The sequence below is a fragment of the Callithrix jacchus genome, chromosome 3, assembly GCF_049354715.1.
Source record: "Callithrix jacchus isolate 240 chromosome 3, calJac240_pri, whole genome shotgun sequence".
Classification (NCBI taxonomy): Eukaryota; Metazoa; Chordata; class Mammalia; order Primates; family Cebidae; genus Callithrix; species Callithrix jacchus.
In genome coordinates, this window is record NC_133504.1 from 128929078 (window position 1) to 128955793 (window position 26716).

At 37.9% G+C, this 26716-nt stretch overlaps 1 protein-coding gene across 1 annotated transcript in view; it reads right to left on the reverse strand.

Moving 5' to 3' along the window:
- Positions 1–4390: 4390 nt before the first annotated feature.
- LOC100387215 (transmembrane serine protease 11E) overlaps positions 4391–26716 on the reverse strand; it is a 64801-nt gene continuing 42475 nt past the window's right edge. The window contains exon 10 of the mRNA XM_008993241.5: positions 4391–6973. Coding sequence (XP_008991489.1) covers positions 6812–6973 — 162 coding nt within the window. The 3' untranslated portion in view covers positions 4391–6811. The remainder of the gene's footprint in view (positions 6974–26716) is intronic.

The following is a 26716-nucleotide window of genomic DNA, read 5'->3' on the forward strand; positions in this document are numbered from 1 at the left end:
TAGTATTAGACCCTTTATTGCTCTACTTTTGACAATGAACAGAAAAATCAGGCAAAAGATCAACAAGGAAATAAAAGTATTGAAGAGTTAAAATTCAACTAGTTCTAACAGAGATCTATATAGCACTCTACTCCAAAACACCAAAATATAGTTATGTAACATAACAATGTTTCAATCAGTGATGGACCACATATACAATGGTAGTTCCATAAAATTATAATGGAACTGAAAAATTCCTTCACCTTGTGATGTCATAGCTGTTGTAACTTGTAGTGCCATGCATTGCTTGTGTTTGTGGTAATGACAGTATAAACAATCCTGTTGCACTGCCGGTCATATAAAAGTATAGCACATGATTCCATACAGTATATAATGGTTGATAATGACAATCAATATGTTACTTGTTGATTTTATCGTTATTCTTTTTATTTTTTAAAGGTGAATTTTAGATTCAGGGGTTACATATTCAGGTTTGTTACATGGGTACATTGCAGGATGCTAAGGTTTGGACTTTGAATGATCCTGTTGCCCAAGTAGTGAACATAGTACCCAACAGGTAGTTTTTCAACCTTTCTCCCTCTCCCTACCTTGTCCCTTTGAAATTCCCAGTGTTCATTGTTTTCTTCATTGTGTCCACGTCTACCCTTGTTTAGCTCCAGCTATAAATGAGAATATGTGGTTTTCTGTTTCACATTAATTCACTTAGGATAATGCCACCAACTGCATCCATGTTGCTGCCAACACCGTGATTTCACTCCTTTTCTTTTATGGCTGCTGCATAGAACTCCATAGTTTGTATGTACCACATTTTCTTTATCCAATTAACTCTTGATGGGCATCTGGGTTGATTTTATGGCTTTGCTATCGTGAACAGTGCTACAATAAACATACAAGTGCAGGTGTATTTTTGGCAGAACAATTTGTTTTCCTTTGGGTATATTTCTAGTAATGGGATTGCTAGGTTGAATGGCCTATTTTTAGTTCTTTGAGAAATCTCCAAACTGCTTCCCACAGAAGCTGAACTAATAGGTATTTCCACCAGCAGTGTATGAGCATTCTCTTTTGGCCAAAACCTCACTAATATATTATTTTTTCAATTCTTCAATAATAGCCATTGTGTTTTGTAGAGACAGGGTCTCACTATGTTGCCCAAGCTGATCTTAAATTTCTGGTTTCAGGCAATCCTCCTGCCTCATCCTCCCAAACTGATGAGATTACAGTCCAGGGTAACTGTGTCTGACCGATAATAGCCATTTGACTTGTATGACATGGTGTCTCATTGTGGTTTTGGTTTTGTGTCTCTCTGATAATTAGTAATGAAGGTATTTTCTTATGTTTCTTGGCTGCCTGTATGTCTTTTTTTTTTTTTTTTTAAGAAATGTCTGTTCATGTCATTTTATTGTTATTTTAGAGTATACTCCTGCTTAAAAACAATAAGTTAACTGTAAAACAGCCTCAGGCAGGTCCTTCAGGAGTTAGTCCAGAAGAATGCAATTGTTATCACGGGAGATGACAACTCCATGCATGTGAACAAATTATGGAGACAGAACACAGTGATATTGATGATCCCGACCCTGTGTAGCCCTATGTGTGTTTGTGCCTTCATTTTTAAACAAAAAGCTTAAAAGTTAAAAAATTATTAAAATACTTTTAAAAGCTTATAAAATAAGAGTATAAAGAAAAATTATATTTGTATGGCTGGGTAAATGTGTTTGTTTTTAAGCTAACTGATACTGTAAAAGAGTCAAAAGTTAAAAAAATTAAACTTTATAAATTAAAAAGTTTACAGTAAGCTAAAGTTAATTTTTCGTGGAAGAAAAATTGTTTGCAAATTTACTGTAGCTAAGTGCACTGTGTTTATAAAGCCTACAGTAGTGCACAATAATATCCTATGCCTTCACATTTATTCACCACTCACTCACTGACTCATCCAGACCAACTTCTAGTCCTGCAAGCTCAATGCATAATAATAAGTTTATACAGGTGTAACATTTTTTTATTTTTTATATTGTATTTATAAAGTAACTTTTCTATGTTTAGTAATATTTAAATACACAAATGTTTCCCATTGTTTTTCAGTTCCCTATAGCATTCAGCACAGTAACATGCTGTACAGGTTGTAGGTTAGGAGCAACAGATTATGCCATACAGCCCAGGTGTGTAGTAGGTTACACCATGTAGGTTTACTTAAGTACATTGTATGATGTTTACACAACAAAATCATGTAACAATGGAGTTACTGTATCCCTGTTAAGTAATGCATAATTGTATCTAATATTCTCAAGTACATTAATATTTTCCAAGATAGGTTGTTGGTAGGCCATACAAAACTCTCAATATAAGTACTGAAATCATGCAAGTGTGTCCTTTGAACATAATGGAATTGTATTAGAACTCTTGAGTCTGTATGATAGATTGTGTCTTTTTAGAGATTTGTTCATTTCATCTGTTATAATTTCTTGACATACAAGTTCTCATAGTATACAATTATAATTCTTTTACTTCTGTATGACTAGTAATAATGTCTTTGCTATTATATCTGACTTTATTATTAAAATGTGAATCATCTCTTTTTTGGGAGGTCAGTCTAGTTAAAAGTTTTTTATTTGACATTTTGAAAAAAATCCAGATTTGGTTTTGCTGATTTGCTTTATTGTTTCTTACACTCTATTTTGGTCATCTTAGCAGTGATTAATTGAACTATTCAGTAGAAACCATATTTTAAGTACCATACAAACATTCTATTTTTCACTTTCAGTACGGAAATACTTGCATTCTCATATTTATTGCAGCATTATTCACAATCGCCAAAATATAGAATCAGCCTACATGTCCATTGATGGAGGAATGAAAAAGTACACACAATGAAATACACAATAAAAAGGAAGGGAATCCTATCATTTGTGACAGCATGGATGAACCTGGCAGGTATTATGTTAAGTGAAATAAACCAAGCACAAAGTGCTAGTTACTACATGATCTCACTTACATGTAGAATCTAAAAAGGTTGAACTCATAGAATCAGAGAGTAGAGTGGTAGTTGCTAGAGTCTGGAGTGTGGTAGAAATGAGAAGATATTTGTTAAAAGGTACAAAGTTTTAGTTACATAAAATAAATAAGTTCTGTAAGCCTATTTACAGCATGGGGACTACAGTTAATAATAATATATTGAATATTTTTAAATTATTGAGTAGATATTGCTAAGAGTAGATATTAAATATTCTCATAAAAATAGTAAGTATTGATGTAGTGGATATATTAATTCGCTTGATTTAATAATTTTACAATATATACATATGTAAAACATCAAGTTGTACACTGAAACTATATAAAATTTTTATAGCCAATTATACTTTAAGGAAGATGTGGAAAATTAATTCGTTTTTAAAAACAGTAAGTGGAAAGTTGGATTTTATCAGGATCATAATAAAAAGCAAGTGTCATAGAGTGGTGGAGCAAGAGAACAAGCAGGTGAAGGGTAAATGCAAGGCAGTGAGTACAGTGATTCTAAAATTTAAGGTGACTTCATATACGCCAAAGATGTACTGATTAATGGATTAGGGTCAACTAAGAGAGACTTTTTAATGCATTTCACAGGACTCTGTCTTTCACTCCACCTTAAGAGTTCTATAATAAAAGTTACATTAGAACAAATTATAGTCATGGTTATAAAAAGTAAGAGTAACAAATATGTATTAAGTGTATCCCTAAACTGAAATCCATTCCACAGCTACAGTAGAAGCTGATACAGATGTGTCAGAAAACCACTAAATATAACATGAATTAGAAAATAAATTCAGGCATAAAGATAGACTTACCATATCAACCGATATCAACCGTGTGTTTAGTCTACGTCTGATTATGTACCCTGAGGAAAAATAAAAAACAAGATTTTATGTCAACAAACATAAGATACTTGGAGGTACATGGATAAGTCCATGCAGAATTACATAAATTGGATGGAAATACCTTCATGAAGAAAACGTTGTTCATTCTTTTCTTCCCAAAGTTATTTCTTCTTTTTTATTCTACATATATTTGTTTGCTTTATTAGTGTCTTTACATTTTATTTAATAAATCTTTAAAGAACAACTGTCATAAATAATATTATACTTTCCTATGAACTGTGACAGATATAAAAATGAATTCATTACTGTCCCTACCCCCATGGAGTTTACAGTCTAGTTGTTGAAATCACATCTATCTACACCTCTGAAATACACAGGTAAAGATTCTAAGTATAGAGAGTTTTACAAGTAGTAAGGAGCTATGTAAAAAGAATATGGCTGTTTCTTAAATATCTGAACATGTACTTACGATATGACCCAGCAATTGCACTGTAGGTCATGAATCTCAGAAAAATAAAAACTCACATCCACACAAAAAGCTTACACACAAATATTCATCGCAGCTTTATTTGTAACAGCCAAAATCCAAATGCCCTTCAATGAGTATACAGCTAACAAACTGTGGTACATCAATATCATGTAATACTACTCATTAACAAAAAAAGAATGAACTATTGACACACACAACAACTCGAATAGATCTCAAGGGAAGTATGCTGAGTGAAAAAGCCAACCTGAAAAAGTAACATCTTGAATAGTGCATTTATATGCCATTCTTGAAACAATAAAAATTATAAAGATAGAGAACAGATTAGTGGTTGCCAGGGATTAGAGACGGGGATCAAGGGTAGGGAGGGAGCTAGGTGGCTGTTGGTAATATGCTCCAGGTGTGTTTCCAGAGACGGTTCCTCAAATCATGCATCAAAAATTGTGTTTTAGTTTGGAATCCAATATCCAGAAATTTGAAAAATACTAATAATAATGTAAACCAACACGAATCAATTTTTAAACGCCATTTGCCAAGCTAAATTGTAGTCTTTTGGTTTTGCAAGACTCTAAACTCAGGTACAGTTCTCATTATTACTTAAAGATCTACACATCCTTCTTGAATCCATCTGTTTTGTCCGGCTTCCCTATAGCTTCCCACAGCTCGTGGGTGCCACCTAGAGGCTCAGCTACAGAATACACTGAAACAAGGGGAATTCATTTTTAACAGAATACTGAGAGTAGTTTTAAACATACTTGTATTCTTGATGAAAATTCAAGGTTTTCCTCGATTTTTTCTTTCAGAGCATTTTGTTCAATGAAACAAAAATAGTTTATGAAAAATATTTAACACTATCAATTCATGTCAGTTTTCGTATTCTTGCCAAGTGCCTAAATTTTATCAGTTCATACTCCAATGTTATTCGGGTCAATAAAGTCAAATTTTTCCCACAAATATTTATTTTCAAGGTAATTGTGGTACAATATAAAATTCATATGAGTAGCTGTGTGCAATGAGAAAGATTTGATAAAATCTCACCCTTAATATATCCTATGTCATGGTACCAGTCCTAACTTCGTTGTGGATTAGATTACTGAAAGTTGTGTCTCTAACAGCTCAGTAATAATTTACCAAAACTAAAATAGCAAAGTGGACAATATTACGCTTTTACTCTTCAGTTTTGTATCCAGACAGTTAGCAATTCCATGTCACACTAGATGAAGCAGTGAGGTAGCTTCCAGGATATTTTCTCTAAGATAGCTCTCCATCTCAGTCCAGATCAGTCTAACAGGACCATTACCTGTGCATGAATTATAAACATAGCAGCAGGGGAAGAAGAATATCTGCAATCATCTCTAAACGGAGGTCTGAGCCCCAGTTTAGTGGCATCACTAGGCTATACATTAACACCTGGATCTCATTCCCTTCAAGAATTTGCTGTTTGGGAAAGTCTTCAATGGATAATTCCTTTTCAGTCAATTGTTTAAACTTTTCATTCCCTCCCATTCCACAACACAATTATTTTACTACATAGGCATGCTGACTGTTATTAAATTAATTTTCATCCTAGCCTCAAATTTTAAAATAATGTACAATAAATTGACTAGTAATATTGTTCCCATCTTCTCCTTTTTTGTGGGTTATCATATAATATCAAGCAAATGGGTGATTTATATTTTATTACTATATATTGACATCCTCAGTAGCACGTTGTTAACTAAATATTTGTTTTAACTTGCTTAGAACAAGTACATCGCATGGAGTTTGTATCATTATTGTAGATCACAAGCAAACAGAGCCTTCTTCACATTTATCATAGTAGCTGTTTGGAAATGAAAATAAAGATATATCTTGTCTTCTTTCTGGATTTCCTTAACTTAGTTCCCATACTTCTTAAATGATGATTTGATTTTCTTCTGTATTTCTTTGCTTGACTTTTCATAATAAATATGATCATTTCCTATATTCCACTAAGAAAAAGAAAAACACCTAATACTTTCCTGTGTCGATAAAATGTAGTGGATTTTTTTCTTCTTTATTTTCTTTCACTCCTCGTTCTGTGCCTTGAAAATGGATATTTACTGAAATGAGAGGAATTGAGGAAGTGAAGAAAAGGAATGCTTCAAATTGTATATATGCAGGAGAAATTTATGTCAACAAGTCAAACTCTGATGACAAAACTTCTAAAGAACAAATGAATGAAGGCTGTAATGTAAGATTGTATTATCTGTTTCTCTATGTGCATGAAGTTTGAACTATTGCTCATAGGATCACAGAGTTGATCTGGTAGAAGCAGGATGCTTATGTGTGGAACAGAGTTGGGAAGAAAACATACGTAGCAAGCAAACAGTTTAGTGAGTGAGATCAGTCAAATCTAGTTGATTTGCAAGTCTTCTTCTCCAATTCTGTATCTCTAAAAATGGCCTCTACATCAAAAAAAAAAAAAAATGGATCTGTTCTATTAGGCTTTACTCTCTTAGATACCAGTTTTGGAAGTAATCCAGTCCCGCAAGGCAGTAACTCTGGTATAAACACCAGGCTTATTGGGTTTCGCACATTCATCTCCCCAGCTCACTATTCCAGCAAGATACCAGATATCTCTAGCATCTGAACTGACCAGTGGTCCTCCAGAGTCACCCTAAAAAAAAAAAAAGACAGAAATTAGTAATTCATAATTCAGTTCATTACAGAGAAATTGGCTGTTTTTCTAACTTAAGAATGCAACGAAAGGGTTAATTTTCAAAAGTATTCAGTGTGTTTGCATTCATAAGTGATTTTCTCCATCTATGTCAATTTTCCACCTAAAAGAGGAGCTCCAATACCTTGAAAACTGATGTAGCCTCAAGGTTCAAAACAATGAGATTGAAGGCTCCATCTCTGAACTGTACTCTTAACTTACATGATACATTTGACAAAATAACTTCCTGTATAGACCGTCTCTTTATTAGTGCAACATAACCCCCCCAAAAAGAAGTGAAGAGTCTATTGCTGATTTAGAAAAAAAAAAAAAAAACAGACATTAGAATCAGACACCGGGGTTTCTGTCTCAAGTTTGGCCTTTCCAATCTGGCTAAGATCTTTAATTTATTTATCTGTAAATGCTCCTAATAATACCTACCTGTGATGAGTACTATGAGGATGATGTAAGACAGTGAATGTAAAGTGCTTAGTCTAGCAAAAAGCACAACTTAGGAAATGCATCTATAAAATCACTCATTCTAATTACTTATATCCTGCAAATGCCAGAGGTTTGCTTCTTTATATGGGTTGTAATAACAAGGCACTGGCTGATTATTTCTCAAGATCCTGGAGCCTCTAATTATTGACACCCATTAAGTGTTCACACTCTATGAAGATCTTAATTGATTAACACATTATCTCATTAATTTTTGTAATTCTTGTTTAAAAAATATAACTAGATTAATCTTTTTTTCAGGTTATCAGTAAGAAAAATGAAACTCAAAAACATTATGTAATTTGCCTGAGATCACATGCTAATCAGTGGCAGACTTAATTTTCCAGACAAATCTAACTTAGAAACCCATGCTTTTTTCCCTAAATTATACTAACTTCCTTGTGAATTTTCTTTTGTTCATTTAAAAAATTAATATAGTTCAATTTGAAATAACGCATTTGTGATTTTAAATCAACTAACCAATAAGCATTTACTGATACCCTGACACATGGTAGGAGATATGAAAAGAGTACCATAAACACATGAGGCTTGTCCTCTAGGAACCCGCAATCTGCTTATGGAAATAAGATGAACCATATGAAGCTACATGAAAGTAAATAATTTTGATAATAAAATCCCAAGCCTATATGCAGGTGGAGAAATTAGGATAAAGAAATAGAAGCTACAAGAGACAACAAAACTTAAATCAGCATAAGAAACAGGAATAAATGAGTCCGATAACCAATAATTATTTTAAAGAGATAGCAGTATATATAATGGCATTACAAGCTGAAAAGTAAGGTTATTTCCAGTAAGTATCAAATAGAAAAAAATATAGAGTCTGTTCTACCAGTACTAATTAGCTCACATTTGATTAGTGAATGGCAGAGTTATGTCAGTAGAAGATGGAAATTATGATGGTTTATATGTGCTTTTTCTTAGGCAGGGGAACCAGAATAATGGGAGTAGAATTAGAAACTTCAGAAGGAAAGGAAAACCCTTTTAACTCAGCTATTGCCCGGGCAGACACCTGTGGGGCACTATTGTAAGAAAATGCCTGAGTTCCTGTACCCAAAACTCCCTCCCCAAAGGGATGTATCCTAGCTTGTATAGATTTTAGGTCCTGGCAAGTTGCATTTCCTCTTCTGCTCAAGACTGCAATTCCCTGTGTATGTTGCCTAGCACCAGCAAACCTATATTTCCACAGGATTGTTTCTGTGCATTTTTAACATGCCGTGAGTCAGCCACCAGAACTTGGGCATTCTGTCTGCCTATGCTGTGCACGCTATTTTTAAAGGTACCAATTATTATATTTGTTATAAAGTTGCATCGCTTTTGAGGGACCAGTCTGTCTCTAACCCCACTTGTCTTATTAATCCTGTTATTTTTTAGTGAATGGTTTAGTGAGAAACAGAACAGGAAGTGTATTTAGGAATGTGCATATCATAACAGAAACTTCTAAAGTTGGTACTAAGAAGCCAAACAGGAAGTAATGGAAGTATTAAGACACAAAGAAATGAAGGACTAGATTAGGGTATTAACAGAAACAAGAGGAAATACACATAAAAGGTATGGTAAAGTGGGAAAATAGTCTAGGACTTAATTGAATACATGTGAAGGAGATACAAAAGTAAAAGAAAACTCTACGAATAGTGAACCCTAATAATATGAAATGAGAATGAGAAACTTAAAAATTCAGGTAATGTTTCATGATGCTTGTTGAATTTCAAATGGCACCTATACAAATTTTCATCTCATATTAACAACTTAAAATATGTAAATAGACATTGCTTTGAAGTAGGTAGAAATGTGAGACTAAATAAGGGCAAGAGTTGAATTCTGGAGACACAGATGTGGCAGTCATTAAGATGATAGCTGAGTTCAAAGAAAAGATGACTTCTCTGAGTAAGAATACAGGCAGCAGATACAAATTTTATCTGAGATCTGAATCTTGAGGGATAGCCAGGCTTAGAGAGAGAAAGATTAATCAAAGGATAGAGCCAGAAGTGAGTAGATGGAAGGGGAGGGAATAAGTCAGCAAATTTCAGAATTATGAAATGTAAATAAGGAATATGTTTTAAGAAAAACAAGGTCGCCAAATACCACTGAGATGAGAAACAGTAGGAGACCCAAGGAAATTTTTTTACATATGAGGTTATTCATGGTTTTCGAGATATTAAAATGTAAGAAGCAAGGCAAGTGGGAAAAACTGTGGATGCTAGATAAACATTTTTAAACGGAGGCTGGGCACAGTGGCTTACACCTGTAATCGCAGCACCTTGGGAGGCTGAGGTGGATGGAAGACTTGAGGTCAGGAGTTTGAGACCAGCCTGTCCAACATGGTGAAACCTTGTTTCTATTAAAAATGCAAAAGTTACCCAGGCATGGTGGTGGTTGCCTGTAATCCCAGCTACTCAGGCGGCTCAGGTGGCAGAATTGCTTGAACCCGGAAGGTGAAAGTTGAAGTGAGCCGAGATCATGCCACTGCACCCCAGCCTGGGTGACAAGCATGAAATTCCATCCCTGCCCCCCAACAAAAATAAAATGGGTTCCATGTCTTTCCAGAGACAGGAAAACAGAATATTGTAATCAGAGGGCAAATTTGGTTTCTCTTCTGTAACTCACAAAGTTGGTAATATCTAAAGCCTAATATCACTATCAAAATGCTATTTTTGAATATGGCATATTCAGATGAAAGAGTATAACATTTGGGACTAACTTCAAAGTAGATTTGATATTTTGGTGGGGAAGGGGATGAGAGGGTTGTGTTAGGGTGCGTACAGATAAAATAAGTTTGGTCCTGAGTTGTAATTTTTGAACTCGGTGATGAGTACATGAAAAGTTCATTACATTATCCTCCCTAGTTTTGCATGCCTTTGAAATTTTTATAATAAAAACTATAAAATAAAAGATTAAGAGGGCATACATCTGTTCCTCTGAAATTTTTAGGAATGTCGTTACTATAGAGACTGTCGAGATTGAGACAGTTGAATAAAGAACATAAAGGATGATCATAAATGTAAAAGTACACGATGTTTTCAACAGTTTCAGTAAAGCTGGAGGAAAGTAGGATGATGATGACTAAGACAAAAGAAGGTCTAGGATAATATCTAAACCATCAGTGATTCTATGACCATCGAGAAGATAAATAAAATACAAGTTATTCTCATTATTCATGGCAGTTGTGTTCTGTGAAGTGACCACAAACACTGAATTAATGACTGTTGAATCGTTGTTCTTAGGAGAAATATAGGGTTGGTTTTCCAGGAAACTCTGGTCACATTTTGTCAACTGATTAATACATAAACAGATTTCATGTGTGTTTCTGTTTAAAGACATTCTGTTTAATATACATTGCTGACTCATTAACACTAAACTCACAGTAAACAGTGCTATAACTTATAACTAAACAAAGTCTACCAAATATATATATTTTCTCCATATGGCACACCACAACCTTCTTGCACTATACTTTGTCACTACAGTTGGGGACTATTTTAAACAGCAAAATCACCGGCAAAGAGAATAACAATGTGAAAAATGTAGCACTACATAGAAGTGGACATTTGTTTACAATATGTGAACTGAAACAAAAAGGCACAGCATCACCCTACCTCAGGTAAGAATATGCTCATTGGGTAATAAGATATTTTGCCACTCTGTGCCTGCTTGTGAATGATCATAAAAGTGACTTGAGTATTGATTTTGGAGTTAGAAATAAATTTTAATGAGTAGGTGAATTTGCAAATATGGAATCTGCAAATAACAAGGATCTAGTGTATTTTCCAGTGCATCTTTTAAGTTGAATTCATTTCAAGAGATTGAATTACAGAATCAATTTCAATTTTTAGGACGGAATTTTAAATAGAATGTGGTAATGGGACCAACCTACTTTGTTCCTGTGTTCCTTCAGGAGGAATCAGGAGCAATTAGGACCTCAGAGCAGAAAAAGAAACACAATGAAGTGAGTCTAAACTTGGGCTTTGTCAGAGTATAAGCAAAGGTCAACTGGACAAAGGAGTTTAATGTAGCAAACTGAACATTGCTGAAAGACTAACCCAAAGGTAAAAGTTGGGAAGGAACTTTAGTGATGACAACAGTGAATCAAATGAGGTGGAGCCAATTAAGGCGAAACAGATACAGTGTTCATGGGAAAGCATGGAAAGAACAACATAAAAAGTTGTAAAAAAAAATCTTAGAAATTAATGATACCATTTTCTGTATTCGTAATAGAAAGCACGCAGAGTCACATGGAATTTTAAGGCAAAATATAGGGCTTAGAAAGCACATTAAACAAAAATTCTGTCAAATCACAAAATGCAAATTCTAAGGGCATTTAGTGACATACACAAGGAACCGGTTATTGCCCCCCACCAAGATTTTGTCAGTGATACAGATGAAGACATAGAGATCAAAATTTTTGTATCCACCGAAGATACAAAATCTGTGGCACTAGCCAAACACTTGAAAACAAAATTTGGGTTCAAAAATATGTAAACACTCCAGATCAATAAGTAATAGACTTTTTTATTCTTTTCTCCCCAGCTAAATACAACCAAAACAAACAAAAACCCCTAGGCATTACAAATAAAACAAATATAAAAAGACTGAAAATAGAGAGAAGAAGACAGGTGGGCTCAGAAACTCAGGATGAAAGGAATAATATGACAGTGAGCTCTCTGGATTTTCTTTTTGCTTCATATATCATGGACTTGAAACTGAAGAAGTCAGCAACCTGGCAACCTGTCAACAGGTGTAGATTCTTTAGAAGTCTCCAAGAAAATCCTGCTCTCCCTTGTAAACTGATTAATAAGAGGACACCTTGGGAAAACAGAAAATCTAGCGAGACAATACATCTCAACTGAAAAGATTTCCATGCTTACCAGGCTATAACGAGGCTCAATTCCCTACTAGATTTGTGTCAGAATATGCTGTATAGGGGCTGGGTGCAGTGGATCATGCTTGTAATCCCAGCACTTGGGAAGGCTGAAGCAGGTGGATGACCTGAAATCAGGAGTTCAAGACCAGCCTGGCCAAAATGGCAAAACGCCATCTCTACTAAAATACAAAAATTAGCCAGACATCGTGGCACATGCCTTTAATCCCAGCTACTCAGAAGGCTGAGGCAGGAGAATTGTTGGAACCCAGGAGGCAGAGTTTCAGTGAGCCAAAATCACACCACAGCACTCCAGCTTGGGCGACAGAGAGAGACTCCACCTCAAAAAATAAAGAAAGAAAGATACTTAAAAAAAAAAAAAAGAAAATGCTAAGTGGGAAGCATGAACTATCACCCAGTGATAATAAAAATAACTCTCCCCATCTACAAGAGCCATGTCAGAGGAGATGTAGTGGGGAGTCAAGTCTTTCACCACTGCAATACAGTAATTAAATCACTACCCCATGATGTCAGTGGAGGTCAAAAGGGGAGCAGTAGCAAGGTACCTTCAGCCAGTGTTATCAGAGGAGTCCTATCCTCCATGCAGTAGTAATGAGGCATTAGTCCCTCACCTGAGTATCAAAGGAAGATGAGTGGGAAATGAGGCAATTCCTTCATTCATCCCTCTCCCTCCACACCACAATGTCTGCTGAGGCATGGTTAAACAGAAAATTTTAAATAGATCTAGAGTTTTAAATAATAATAATTTAATTTCTTCAAATTACTATTTCATTATTTGATAAATACTAAAACAAGGTGGCTGACCAGATGCAGACAAGAAGACCTTCTCCCAATGAGGGACCAGACTATCAAAAAGACTGGCACACTCTGAACAGACTTTCAGAAAGAAGTCATTGAGAGTGGATGGAAGGAGAATGCAGACCCCAGGCTGAAAGAGGAGAAAGCTGGTAACGCTGCACAGGGTTGCCAAGCACCAGAACTTGTTCCTGGCCAGGGGAGCTTCCTGGGGAAGGGGTGAGTTAAGTTGGCATGGAGTGGCCAATTCACATCACAGACCTCCAGAACCTTAGCTGCAGGAGACCCCTCAACACCATGGACATTTGGGCTGGCAGGGAGAATGGCCTGGAGAGTTGAAAGAGACAGAATTCTAGCCTGCAGTGTCCACAGGGTTTGGCATGAGAATGGCTACAGCAGAGCATAACCATGCGTGCCAATTCCCAAAGTTCATCATACATTTCTAGGTGGCTTTAGCCTTTGTTGACCAACAGACATGGACATCACAGGGCTATCTGCTTGTGGGATGGGAACAGTATGATCTGAGCACTCATTTTTCTGCTGGTGTATGCCAGAGTCCCTGCCTGGCCACACATACTTGCAGCACTGCCTCAGCTGCCCAGCCAAAGCATTTTTCGACAGCCACAGCCATAGCTATTTTGGTGGCAGGCCCTGCCTAACAGCTGGAGAAGCCCCTGTCAGTGAGCACCTACCAGCATGCACTCACTGGCAGCCTCCTCCTGCTGTTTATCTAGCATGTATTTGCCTGCAGCCTCCAGCCAATGACTCACTGGTGCATGCATGCACACTGACCCCATCACCAGCACACATGCCTGTGCAGGACCTGCCACTACCCCACTGCCAGCACATATGTGCACACAAGGACCCTCACTGACCCACCCTGCCAAAGTCCTTTTGCCAGCACAGTTTTGCTGCCAGTGGACCCAAAACACCTCAACCGCTCCAGCACAGGAGGTGCTTAACCTCTAGGGGCCAGAGAAAACAGCCTCAGGCCTGGTCCCAGTTCCCCAAGATTACAACCTGGTACAGCATGCAGCCCAGGAGTGCTTAGCTAAACCTTGGACCCCTGAAATCATCCAAAAATAAACCAAATTAACTAAGTGCAACTAATACCACAATCAAACCACAAAAAGCATCAAGGAATATAAAAGTAAAAATCCCCATACAAAGAACAATAATTTCAAACACACAATGCAAGAACTCTGGTAGCTCTAAAAGCCAGAGGGTCTTCTTACCTCCAAATGACTGCACTAGCTCCCCAGTAATGGTTCTGAACTAGACTTAATGACAGACACAGAATTCAGAATAAAGATTTCAATGAAGATCATAGAGATTTAGGAGAAAGTTGAAACACAATCTAAGGAATTTATGGAATCCAATGTTAATAATATAAGAGCTAAAAGATGAAATTGCCATTTTAAGAAAGAACCAAACTGATCTCCTACAGCTGAAAAACCTACTATGAGAATTTCAGAATACAATGGGCAGTATTAACAGGAGAACAGATCAAGCTGAAAAACAATTTTAGAACTTGAAGGCTAGTTCTTCAAATCAACTCAGTCAGACAAAAATTTTTAAACAATGAATTTTTTTTAAATGAAGAGTATTTCCAACAAATACAGAATTACATAAAGAGACCAAATCTACAACTCACTGGTATCCTCAAAAAAGGAGGAGAGAGAAAGCAATCAAATTGAAAAACTCATTTAAGGATATTGCTCATAAAAATTTCTCCAACCTTGCTGCAGAGGTCAACAAAAAAAATCAAGAAATTCAGAGAACCCCGAGATATAATATACAAGACACCCATCCTAAAGACACCTAGTCATCAGATTCTTCAAGGTCAGTATGAAAGAAAAAAATTTTTAAAGCAGTAGAAAGAAGGGACAGGTCACATACAAAGGGGGCACTATCAGGATAACAGCAGAACCTTCACCAGAAACCTTACAAGCCAAAGAGACTGGGAATGTATACTCAGCATTCTTTTTTTCTTTTTCCTTTTTTTTTTTTTTTTTTTTTTTGAGGCAGAGCCTTACCATTGTTGCCCAGGCTGGAATGCAATGATGCAACCTCAGCTCACTGCAACCTCTGCCTCCTGGGTTCAAGTGATTTCCCTGACTCAGCCTCCTGAATAACTGGGATTACAGGCACCCATTACTATGCCTGGCTAATGTTCGTATTTTTAATAGCGACAGGGTTTCATCATGTTAGTTAAGCTGGTATATTCTGCATTCTTAAAGAAAAAAAATGTCTAACCAAGAATTTTATATCCAGCCAACTAAGCTTCATAAGTGAAAGAGAAATAGAATCTTTTTCAGACAGCAAATGTTAAGGGAATTTATTATCACCAGATTTGCCTTGCAAGAAGTCCTTAACAGAGTGCTAAATATGGCAACAAAAGACCATTACCTGGCCAGGCATAGTGGCTCATGCCTGTAATCCCAGCAATTTGGAAGGCCAAGGCAGGCAGATCACCTGAGGCCAGGAGTTCAAGACCAGCCTGGCCAACATGGCGAAACCCCATCTCTACTAAATATACAGAATTAGCCAGGTGTAATGGCATGCACTTGTAGTACCAGCTACTCAGGAGGCTGAGGCAGGAAAATTCTTGAACCCAGGAAGTGGAGGTTGCATTGAGCTGAGATTGAACCTTTGCACTCCAGCCTGGGCAGCAAGAGTGAAACTCCATCCTAAAACAACAACAACAACAAAAACCATTATCTGACACCACAAAAAGACAATTACATAGTCCACAGATGCTATACGCAACTATACAATCAAGTCTATGGATAACCAGCTAGCAACATGATGGCAGGATCATATCTTCACATATCAAAATTATAACTTGAATAAAAACAGGCTTAATGCCCCACTTAAGAGGTACAGAGTAGCATGTTGGATAAAAAAGCAATATCCAACTGTATGCTATCTTCAAGAGACCCATCTCAAATGCAAGGACACTCAGTCTCAAAATAAAGGCATAAGGAAAAATCTATCAAGCAAATGAAAAACGAAAAAGAAAGGGGGTTACCATTCTTATTTCAGACAAAACAGACTTTAAAAGAGTAATGATTAAAAAGGACAAAGAAAGGTGTAACAAAGTGATAAAGTGCTCAAGTCATCAAGAAGACTTAACTATTGTAAATGCATATGCATCCAACACTGGAGCAACCAGACTCAGAAAATAAGTTCTTAGAACCTACAAAAAAAGACTTAGACAAATACAAAATTAGAGTGGAAACTTCAATACCCCACTAAAGGTGTTATAAAGGCAGAAAACTAACAAAGATATTTTGGCCCTAAACTCAACACTTGACCAAATGAACCTAACAGATGTCCATAGAACACTCCACCTAACAACGAGAAAATATACATTCTTTTCATCTGCACATAGCACCTACTCTATGATCAACCATGCGCTTAGCCATAAAGCAATTCTAAACAAATTTTTTAAAAATCATACCAGTCACACTCTCAGACCACAGTGCAATAAAAATAGAAATCAACATCAAGGTCTCTCAAAATTATACTATTACATAGAACAAGGCTGGGCACAGTGGCTCACGCTTGTAATCCCAGCACTTTGGGAGACTGAGGCAGGTGGATCACTCAGGAGTTAAGACTAGCTGGCTAACATGACAAAATCCCATCTCTACTAAAAATACAAAAATTAGCAGGTGTGGTGGTGGGCACCTATAATTCCAGCTCAGGAAGCTGAGGCAGGAGAATCACTTGAACCTGCGAGGTAGAGGTTGTAGTGAGCTGAGATGGCACCAAAGGCTCCTAGAACTGATAAATAACTTCAGTAAAGTTTCTTAATACAAAATCAATGTACTAAAATGAGGAGCACTCCTATGCAACAATAACATCTGAGCTGACAGTCAAATCAAGAATGCAATCCCATTCACAATTGCCACAAAAAGAATAAAATACACAGGCATACAGATAACTAGGAAGGTGAAGGATCTCTACAATGAGAATTTAAAAAACACTGCTGAAAAAATCATAGTTGAAGGCCAGGTACAGTGGCTGATACCCAAAATCCCAGCACTTTACAAGGCAGAGGCAGGAGGATTGCTTGAGTTCAGGAATTCAAGACCAGCATGAGCAACATGGCAAGACTTCATCTCTACCAAAAATCTAAAAAATAAGCCATGTGTGGTGGTGCATTTTTGTAGTCCCAGCTACTCAGGAGACTGAGCTGGGAGGATCACTTGAGTCCAGGAGTTCAAGGTTGCAGTGAACTGCAATTGTGGCACTGCACTCCAGCCTGGGTGACAGGGTAAAACCCTGTCCCAAGAAAAAGGAAAATAAACCATAGTTTACACAAACAAATGAAAAAACAGTTTGTGCTCATGAATAGAAAGAAACAGTATTATTAAAGTGGCCATATTACTCAAAGAAATTTACAGATTAAATGTTATTCCTATAAAACTACCAATGTCCTTTTTCATAAAATAAATAAAAACTATTATAATATTTATATGGAACCAAAAAGGAGCCCGTATAGCCAAAGCAATCCTAAGCAAAAAAACAAATCTGGAGGTATCACACTGCCAGACTTACTACACTATACTACAAAGTTAGGGTAACCAAAAGATCACAGTGCTAGTACAAAAAATTGACATATAGACCAATGGAACCAAATAGAGAAGCCAGAAGTAAAGCTGCACATCTACAACCAGCTCATCTTTGACAAAGCTGACAATAACAAGAAATGAGGAAATGACTCTACTCAATAAATGTTGCTGAGATAACTGGCTAGCCATATGTAGAAGATTAAAACTGACCCCCCTTGCTTTCACCATATACAAAAATCAACTTGAGATGGATGAAATACTTAACCATGAAAACTAAAACTATTAAAACTCTAGAAGAAAATCTAGGAACTACCATTCTGGGCATCAGTCTTAACAAAGATTTTATGACAAAGACCCTAAAAGTAATTGCAACTAAAACAAAAATTAACAACTTGGACCTAATTAAACTAAAGAGCTTCTGCACAGCAAAAGAAACTATTAACAGAGTAAACAGACAACCTACAGAATAGGAGAAAATATTTGCAAACTATGCACCTGTCAAAGGGCTAATGTCCAGAATCTATAAGGAATCTTAAACAAATCAACAAGCAAAAAACAAACAACTCCATTAAAAAATGAGAAAAAAAAATAGATATAGTTAGAATATTTGTCCCCTCCTAAAGCTCATGTTGAAATTTAATCTCCATTGCTGCAGGTGAGGCCTAGTGGAAGTGGTTCGGGTAACATATTTCTAATGGCATAGTGCTTTGCAGTAGCAACTGAGCTCTCACAGTATCTGGTTGATTAAGAGTGTGCGGTACCTTGCCACAGTCTCTCTCTCTTGCTCCTGCTTTCACCATGTGATATTTCTGCTCCCCTTTCACCTCCCACCACGATTATAAACTTCCTGATGCCTCCCTAGGAGCCAGGTTAATGCCAGCATCATGCTTACTATAAAGTCTGAAAAGCCATGAGTCAATTAAGCCTCTTTTCTTATAAATTATCTGGCCTCAGATAATCCTTAATAGCAATGCAAGAACAGCCTAAAACAGAAAATTGGTACCCATGAGTGGGGCATTGTTTTAAAGATATCTGAAAATGTGAAAGTGACTTGGCAACTGGATAAGAGGTAAAAAATTGAAGAAGTTGGAAGACTCAGAAGAAGACAGAAAGATAAAGTCTGAAACTTCTTAGAGACTGGTTAAATGGTTGTGACCAAAATGCTGATAGTTATACGGACAGTGAAATTCAGGTTGATGAGGTAGAAGGGAATGGCCTTATCTCAGATGAGACTCTGGACTTTAGGCTACTTTTTCATTTTTTTCCAAGATTAAGTCTCTCTATGTCACCCAGGCTGGAGTGCAGTGGTGCAATCATGCCTCACTACAGCCTCAACCTTCCAAGTTTATTCAATCCTCCCACCTCAGCCTCCCAAATATCTGGAACTATAGGCATACAAAACAAAGTCCAGCTAATTTTTTTTATTTTCTGTAGAGATGCAGTTTTACCACATTGCCCAGGCTGATCTCAAACTCCTGGACTCAAGAAATCCACCCACCTCGACCTTCCAAAATGCTGGGATTATAGGGGCGAGCCACTGCATCTGGCCAACTTTGAACGTTTGAGTTAAAGCTGGAATGAGTTAACACTTTTGGTGACTGTTAGAATGCATAATTGTATTTTGCTATGTGAGAAGACCTGAGATTTGGGAGAGGCCAAGAGCAGAATGATAAAATTTGGTTCTTTATCCTCGCCCAAATCTCATGGGGTGTTGTCATCCCCAGTGTTGATGGTAGGACCTGGCGGGAGGTGTTTGGGTCATGGCTTGGAGCTATCTTTGTAATAGCAAGGGAGCTTTTGTGAGATCTGGTTGTTTAAAAGTATGTGGCACCTCCCCTACCACCCTATCCCTTTTGTTCCTGCTTTCGCCATGCGATGTATCTGCCCCCTCCCATTTCACACTTCACCTTCTGCTATGATTGTACACTTCCTCCCTAGAAACTGAGCAGATGCCAGCACCAAGCTGCCAGTAAAGACTGCAGAATCATGAGCCAATTAACACCTTTTGCTTTTCTTTTGAAACAGGGTCTTGCTCTGTCATGCAGGTTGGAGTGCAGTGGTGTGATTATAGCTCCCTGCAACCTCAAATTCCTGGGTTCAAGTAATCATCCTGCCTCAGAACTTCCAAGTAGCAGGGACTACAGGTGCACACCACCACACTGGGTCGTGTTTTTATTTATAGTAGAGACAGGATGTCACCATGTTGCCCAAGCTGGTCTAAACTTCTGAGCTCTGGTGATCCATCTACCTTGGCCTCCCAAAGTGCCGAGATTACAGGCATGAGCCACCATGCCCAGTCCAGGTATTTTGTTTATAGCAGTATACAGACAAGAACAGATACTTCTCAAAAGAAGACATACAAGCAGCCAACAAATATATCAACAAATGTTCAATTTCACTAATCATTAGGGAAATGCAAAGTAAAATCACAATAAGATACCATCCCAAACCAGTCAGAACGGCTATTATTAAAAAGTCAAAAAACTTTTTAATAATGTTTTTTAATGTTGTTGAGGTTGTGGAAAAAAGGGAATGCTTATACACTGCTGGTGGGAATGTAAATTAGTTCAGTCACTTGGAAAGCAGTTTGGAGATATCTCAAAGAACTTAAGACGTAACTACTATTTGACCCAGCAATCCCATTACTGGGTATATTATATCCAAAGGAATACCAATCATTCTGCCATAAAGACACATGCATGCATATGTTTATAGCAGCAATTTTCACAATAGACGTGGAATCAAACTAGATGCCTCTCAATAGTGAGTTCATTGTTGATATAGAAAATACAGTACATATAGACCATGGAATACTATGGAGCCATAAAAATGAAACCGTGGTTTTTTGCAGTAATATGGGTGCAGCCACAGGCCATTGCCCTAAGCAAATGAACGCAGGAACAGAAAACCAAATACCTCATGTTCTCACTTATAAGTGGAAGCTAAACATTGAGTACATATGGGCACAAAGAGAGGAATAATATATACTGGGGCTTACTTGGGGATTGAGGATGGGAGGAGGGTGAGGACAAAAACCACCTATTGGTTACTATGCTTACGACTTGCATGATGAAATAATTTGTACACCAAACCCCAGCAACACACAATTTATTAATGAAACATTTGTGCAGATGTAACCTCCGAGCCTAAAATAAAAGTTGGAGGAAAGAAAGTAATTAATTAAATAAAATAATATAAATTTCAAAGCCTGATATAACAAGAACAATAACAAAAACAGAAAAAAATAATAATCAGATGCCCAGGATAGAGAGATTTCCAAGATGGCACAGTAGGAACAACTCAGGATTGCAACTCTCAGTGAAGGCGCAGAGGGTGAGTCCTAGCCACATTTCCAGAAGGATCTTTGTTGCCCACAGAAAGGGGAAATTCCCAGGTGTAGGAGAGACACAGGACACCAGTGCAGCCCTTTAGGCTTGCGCAGCCATTTCTGCCAGCACCGCAGCACAGCAGCACCACACACAAAATGCACCGGTCTGGGTGCCCTGTTAAACTGGCAATCTGAGATTTGGGAGGGCAGATTAACATATTCATCTAATTAAATGGGACTTGGACAGTGAGGCAGACCAGGAGAATCCCGGAAAGCAACATTTGAGCTGGTGCAGTGGGTCACTGCACGGGAAATCACACAGATCCTGGTGCCTTATCAGCAGGCGACTGAAACAACTAGGAGAGAGTCAACTGTTCAACTTAAAAGGGAAAAAAAAAGGGGCTCTGAGGCAGGGAGCCAGGTGATCAGGCTCGGCAGGTCCCACCCCTACAGGGATAAACAAAATGGCGATTCGAAACGCTCAGAATTGAGAGTTTCACTGCCGGCTCAGCTGAATCCAGGATGGTGTAGCTCGGTGGGGGAGGGGCATTCACCACTACCGAGGCATTCTGCCCCTACTGAGATACACTCCCATTGCTGACGCAGCCTGCCGTTGCCGAGGCAACCCGCCATAACAGAGAGACTCTGCCAACAGGGCAGAGCTGACAACAGCAGGGCGGAGCCCAAGGCAACAGGGTGGAGCCCACAATGGTAGGCCAGCCTACGGCAGCAGCGCAGAGCCCACAGCAACAGGGCGGACCCCATGGTAGCAGGGTGGAGCCTCGGTAGGCAAATAGTGACTAGACTGCCTCCTAGCAGGGCAGGACAGGGCAACAGATACTCATAAAGAAAGCCCTAACTCCCCGAGACAGAGCATCTGAGGAAAAAAAGGGGTTTTATAAGTTCTGCTGCAGCAGACCTAAACGCACCTGCCTAACAGGCCTGAATGAACAATGGAGCTCACAGCTCAGCACTTGAGCTACTATAAAGTACAGTTCGTCTCCTCAAGCAGCTCCCTGACTCCTGGATATCCAAAGAGTCACCTCAAAAAGGACTAATCAGACTGGCATTTGCCGGGCATCATTCTGGGACAAAGATAGCAGAAGAAGAAACTTGTAGCGTCCCTCACTGTTCCGCAGCTGCTACAGGTGTACCCCAAACAAGGAGGGACTGGAGTGGACCTCAGCAGTCATACAGCAGAGGGGCTAGACTGTTAGAAGGAAAACTATATAACAGAAATACTTCATCATCAACAATCTGGGCATCCACTCAGAGACCCAATCGAAAAGTCAGCAACTACTCAGATGACAGGTGGATAAATCCACAAAGATGAGAAGAAACCAGTGTAAAAAGGAGGAAAACACCTGAAACCAAAACAACTCGCCTACAACAAAAGACCAAAACTCCTCACCAGCAAGGGGACAAAGCTGGACTAAGAATGAGTGTGACGAAATGACAGAATCAGACTTCAGAAGGTGGGTAATGAGAAACTTCCGTGAGCTAAAAGAACATGTTCTAAATCAATGCAAAGGAACTAAGAACCTTGAATAACAGATTTGAAAAAAGATTCCAGGAAATGATAATGAGAATAAACAACTTAGAGAGGAATATGAATGAATTGAAGGAGCTGAAAAACACAATACAAGAACTTCGCAAAGCATGCACAAGTTTCAACAGCTGAATTGATCAAGCAGAAGAAAGAATATCCGAAGTCGAAGATCAATTCAATGAAATAAAACGAGAAACCAAGATTAGAGAAAAAAGCACAAAAAGGTATGAACAAAGTCCACAAGAAATGTGGGACTATATGAAGAGACCTAACCTATGTTTGATAAGTGTACCAGAATGTGATGAAGAGAATGAATCCAAGCTGGAAAATACTCTTCAGGATATTATTCAGGAAAATTTCCCCAACCTAGCAAGGCAGGCCAATATTCAAGTCCAGGAAATACAGAGGACACCACAAAGATATTCCGCAAGAAGAGCAACCCCAAGGCACATAATCGTCAGATTCACCAGGGTTGAAATGAAGGAGAAAATACTAAGGGAAGCCAGAGAAAAAGGTCAGGTCACCCACAAAGGGAAGCCCAGCAGACTCACAGCAGATCTCTCGGCAGAAACTCTACAAGCCAGAAGAGAGTGGGGGCCAATATTCAACATCCTTAAAGAAAAGAACTTTCAACCCAGAATTTCATATCCAGCCAAACTGAGCTTTATAAGTGAAGGAAAAATCAAATCCTTTGCAAACAAGCAAGTACTCAGAGATTTTGTCACCACCAGGCCTGCTTTACAAGAGCTCCTGAAAGAGGCACTACACATAGAAAGGAACAACCAGTACCAGCCATTCCAAAAACATGCCAAATGCTAAAGAGCATCAACATAATGAAGAATCTTTATCAACTAATGGACAAAACAGCCAGCTAGCATCAAAACGGCAGTATCCAATTCACACATAACAATATTAACCCTAAATGTAAATGGGCTAAATGCACCAAACAAAAGACACAGACTGGCAAATTGGATAAAAAACCAAAACCCATTGGTATGTTGTATCCAGAAAACCCATCTCACATGCAAGGATACACAAAGGCTCAAAATAAAAAGATGGAGGAAGATTTACCAAGCAAATGGAGAGCAAAAAAAAAGCAGGAGTTGCAATTCTCATCTCTGATAAAATAGACTTTAAAGCAACAAAGAGCAAAAGAGACAAAGAAGGCCATTGCATAATGGTAAAAGGATCGATACAACAAGAAGAGCTAACGATCCTAAACATATATGGACCCAACACAGGAGCACCCAGATACATAAGGCAAGTTCTTAATGACTTACAAAAGGACTTAGACTCCCACACAATAATAGTGGGAGACTTTAACACTCCACTGTCAATACTAGACAGATCAACCAGACAGAAAATCAACAAGGATATCCAGGGCTTGAACTCAGACCTGGAGGAAGCAAACCTTGATAGACATTTAAAGAACTCTCCACCCCAAATCCACAGAATATACATTCTTCTCAGCACCACATCACACCTACTCTAAAATTGACCACATAATTGGAAGTAAAGCACTCCTCAGCAAATGCAAAACAACTGAAATCATAACAAACAGTCTCTCAGACCATAGTGCAATCAAGTTAGAACTCAGAATTCAGAAACTAACTCAGAACCGCACAGGTTCATGGAAACTTAACAACTGGCTTTGAATGTTGTTTGGATAAACAATGGAATGAAGACAAAAATAAAGAAGTTCTTTGAAACCAACAAGAACAAATACCCAACATACCAGAATCTCTGGGACACATTTAAAGCAGTCTCCAGAGGAAGTATGTAGCAATAAGTGCCCACATGAGAAGAGTGGACAGATCCAAAATTGACACCCTATCATCAAAATTGAAAGAGCTAGAGGATCAAGATCAAAAAACTCAAAACCTAGCAGAAGACAAGAAATAACTAAGATCAGAGCAGAACTGAAGGAGACAGAGACACAAAAAACCCTTCAAATAGTCAATAAATCCAAGAGCCAGTTTTTTTAAAAGATCAACAAAATAGACCACTAGGCAGACTGATAAAAAAGAAAAGAGATAACAACCAAATAGATGTAATAAAAAACAATAAAGGGGAAATCACCACAGATTCCACAGAAATTCAAACCATCATTAGAATATACTACAAACAACTCTATGCACATAAACTAGTAAATCTGGAAGAAATGGATAAATTCCTGGACTCCTGTGTCCTCCCAAGCCTCAACCAGGAGGAAGTCAAAACTATGAATAGACCAATAACAAGGTCTGAAGTTGAGGCAGCAATTAAGAGCCTACCACACAAAAAAAGCCCAGGTCCAGATGGGTTCACAGCCGAATTCTACCAGACATGCAACGAGGAGCTGGTACCATTCCTTCTGAAACTATTCCAAATAATCCAAAAAGAGGGAATCCTTCCCAAATCATTTTGTGAGACCAACATCATCCTGATACCAAAACCCGGCAGAGACTCAACAATGAAAGAACACTTCAGGCCAATATCCATGATGAACATAGATGCAAAATTCTTCAATAAAATACTGGCAAACCGATTGCAACAGCACATCAAAAAACGTATCCATCATGATCAAGTAGGATTCCTCCCAGGGATGCAAGGCTGGTTCAACATACAGAAGTCTATAAATGTAATTCACCACATAAACAGAACCAAAACAAAAACCACATGATTATCTCAATTGACACAGAGAAGGCCTTTGACAAAATTCAACAGCCCTTTATTCTAAAAACCCTCAATAAACTTGGTATTGATGGAACATATCTCAAAGTAATAAAAGCTATTTACAACAAACCAACAGCCAATATCATACTGAATGGGCAAAAACTGGAAGCATTCCCTTTGAAATCCAGCACTAGACAAGAATGCTCTCTCTCACCACTCCTATTTAATATAGTACTGGAAGTTCTAGCCAGAGCAATCAGGCAAGAAAAAGAAATAAAGGGCATTCAAATAGGAAAGGAGGAAGCCAAATTGTCTCTATTTGCAGACGACATGATACTATACCTAGAAGACCCCATCGCCTCAGCCCAAAAACTCCTGAAACTGATAAGCAACTTCAGCAAAGTCTCAGGATATAAAATCAATGTGCAAAAATCACAAGCATTCCTATACACCAATAACAGACTTAAAGAGAGCCAAATCAAGAATGAACTACCATTCACAATTGCTACAAAAAGAGTAAAATACCTAGGAATACAACTTACAAGGAATGTAAGGGACCTCTTCAAGGAAAACTACAAACTGCTGCTCAACGAAATCAGAGAGGACACAAACAGATGGAGAAACATTCCATGTTCATGGTTAGGAAGAATCAATATCATGAAAATGGCTATACTGCCCAAAGTAATTTACAGAATCAACGCTATCCCCATCAAGCTACCATTGACTTTCTTCACAGAACTGGAAAAAACTACCATGAACTTCATATGGAACCAAAAGAGAGCCCGCATAGCCAAGTCAATTCTAAGCAAAAATAACACAGCGGGAGGCATCACACTACCGAACTTCAAACTATACTACAAGGCTACAGAAATCAAAACATCATGGTACTGGTACCAAAACAGACATATAGACCAATGGAACAGAACAGAGGTATCGAAGGCAATACAACATATCTACAACCATACAATCTTTGATAAACCTGACAAAAACAAGCAATGGTGAAAGGATTCCCTGTTTAATAAATGGTGTTGGGAAAACTGGCTAGCCATGTGCAGAAAGCAGAAACTGGACCCCTTCCTGACACCTTACACTAAAATTAACTCCAGATGGATTAAAGGCATAAACATAAGACCTAACACCATAAAAACCCTAGAAGAAAATCTAGGCAAAACCATTCAGGACAGAGGAGTAGGCAAGGACTTCATGACCAAAACACCAAAAGCATTGACAACAAAAGCCAAAATAGACAAATGGGACCTAATCAAACTCCACAGCTTCTGCATGGCAAAAGAAACAGTCACTAGAGTGAATCGGCAACCAATAGAATGGGAAAATCTTTGCAGTTTACCCATCTGACAAAGGGCTGATATTCAGAATTTACAAAGAACTCAAACAGATTTAC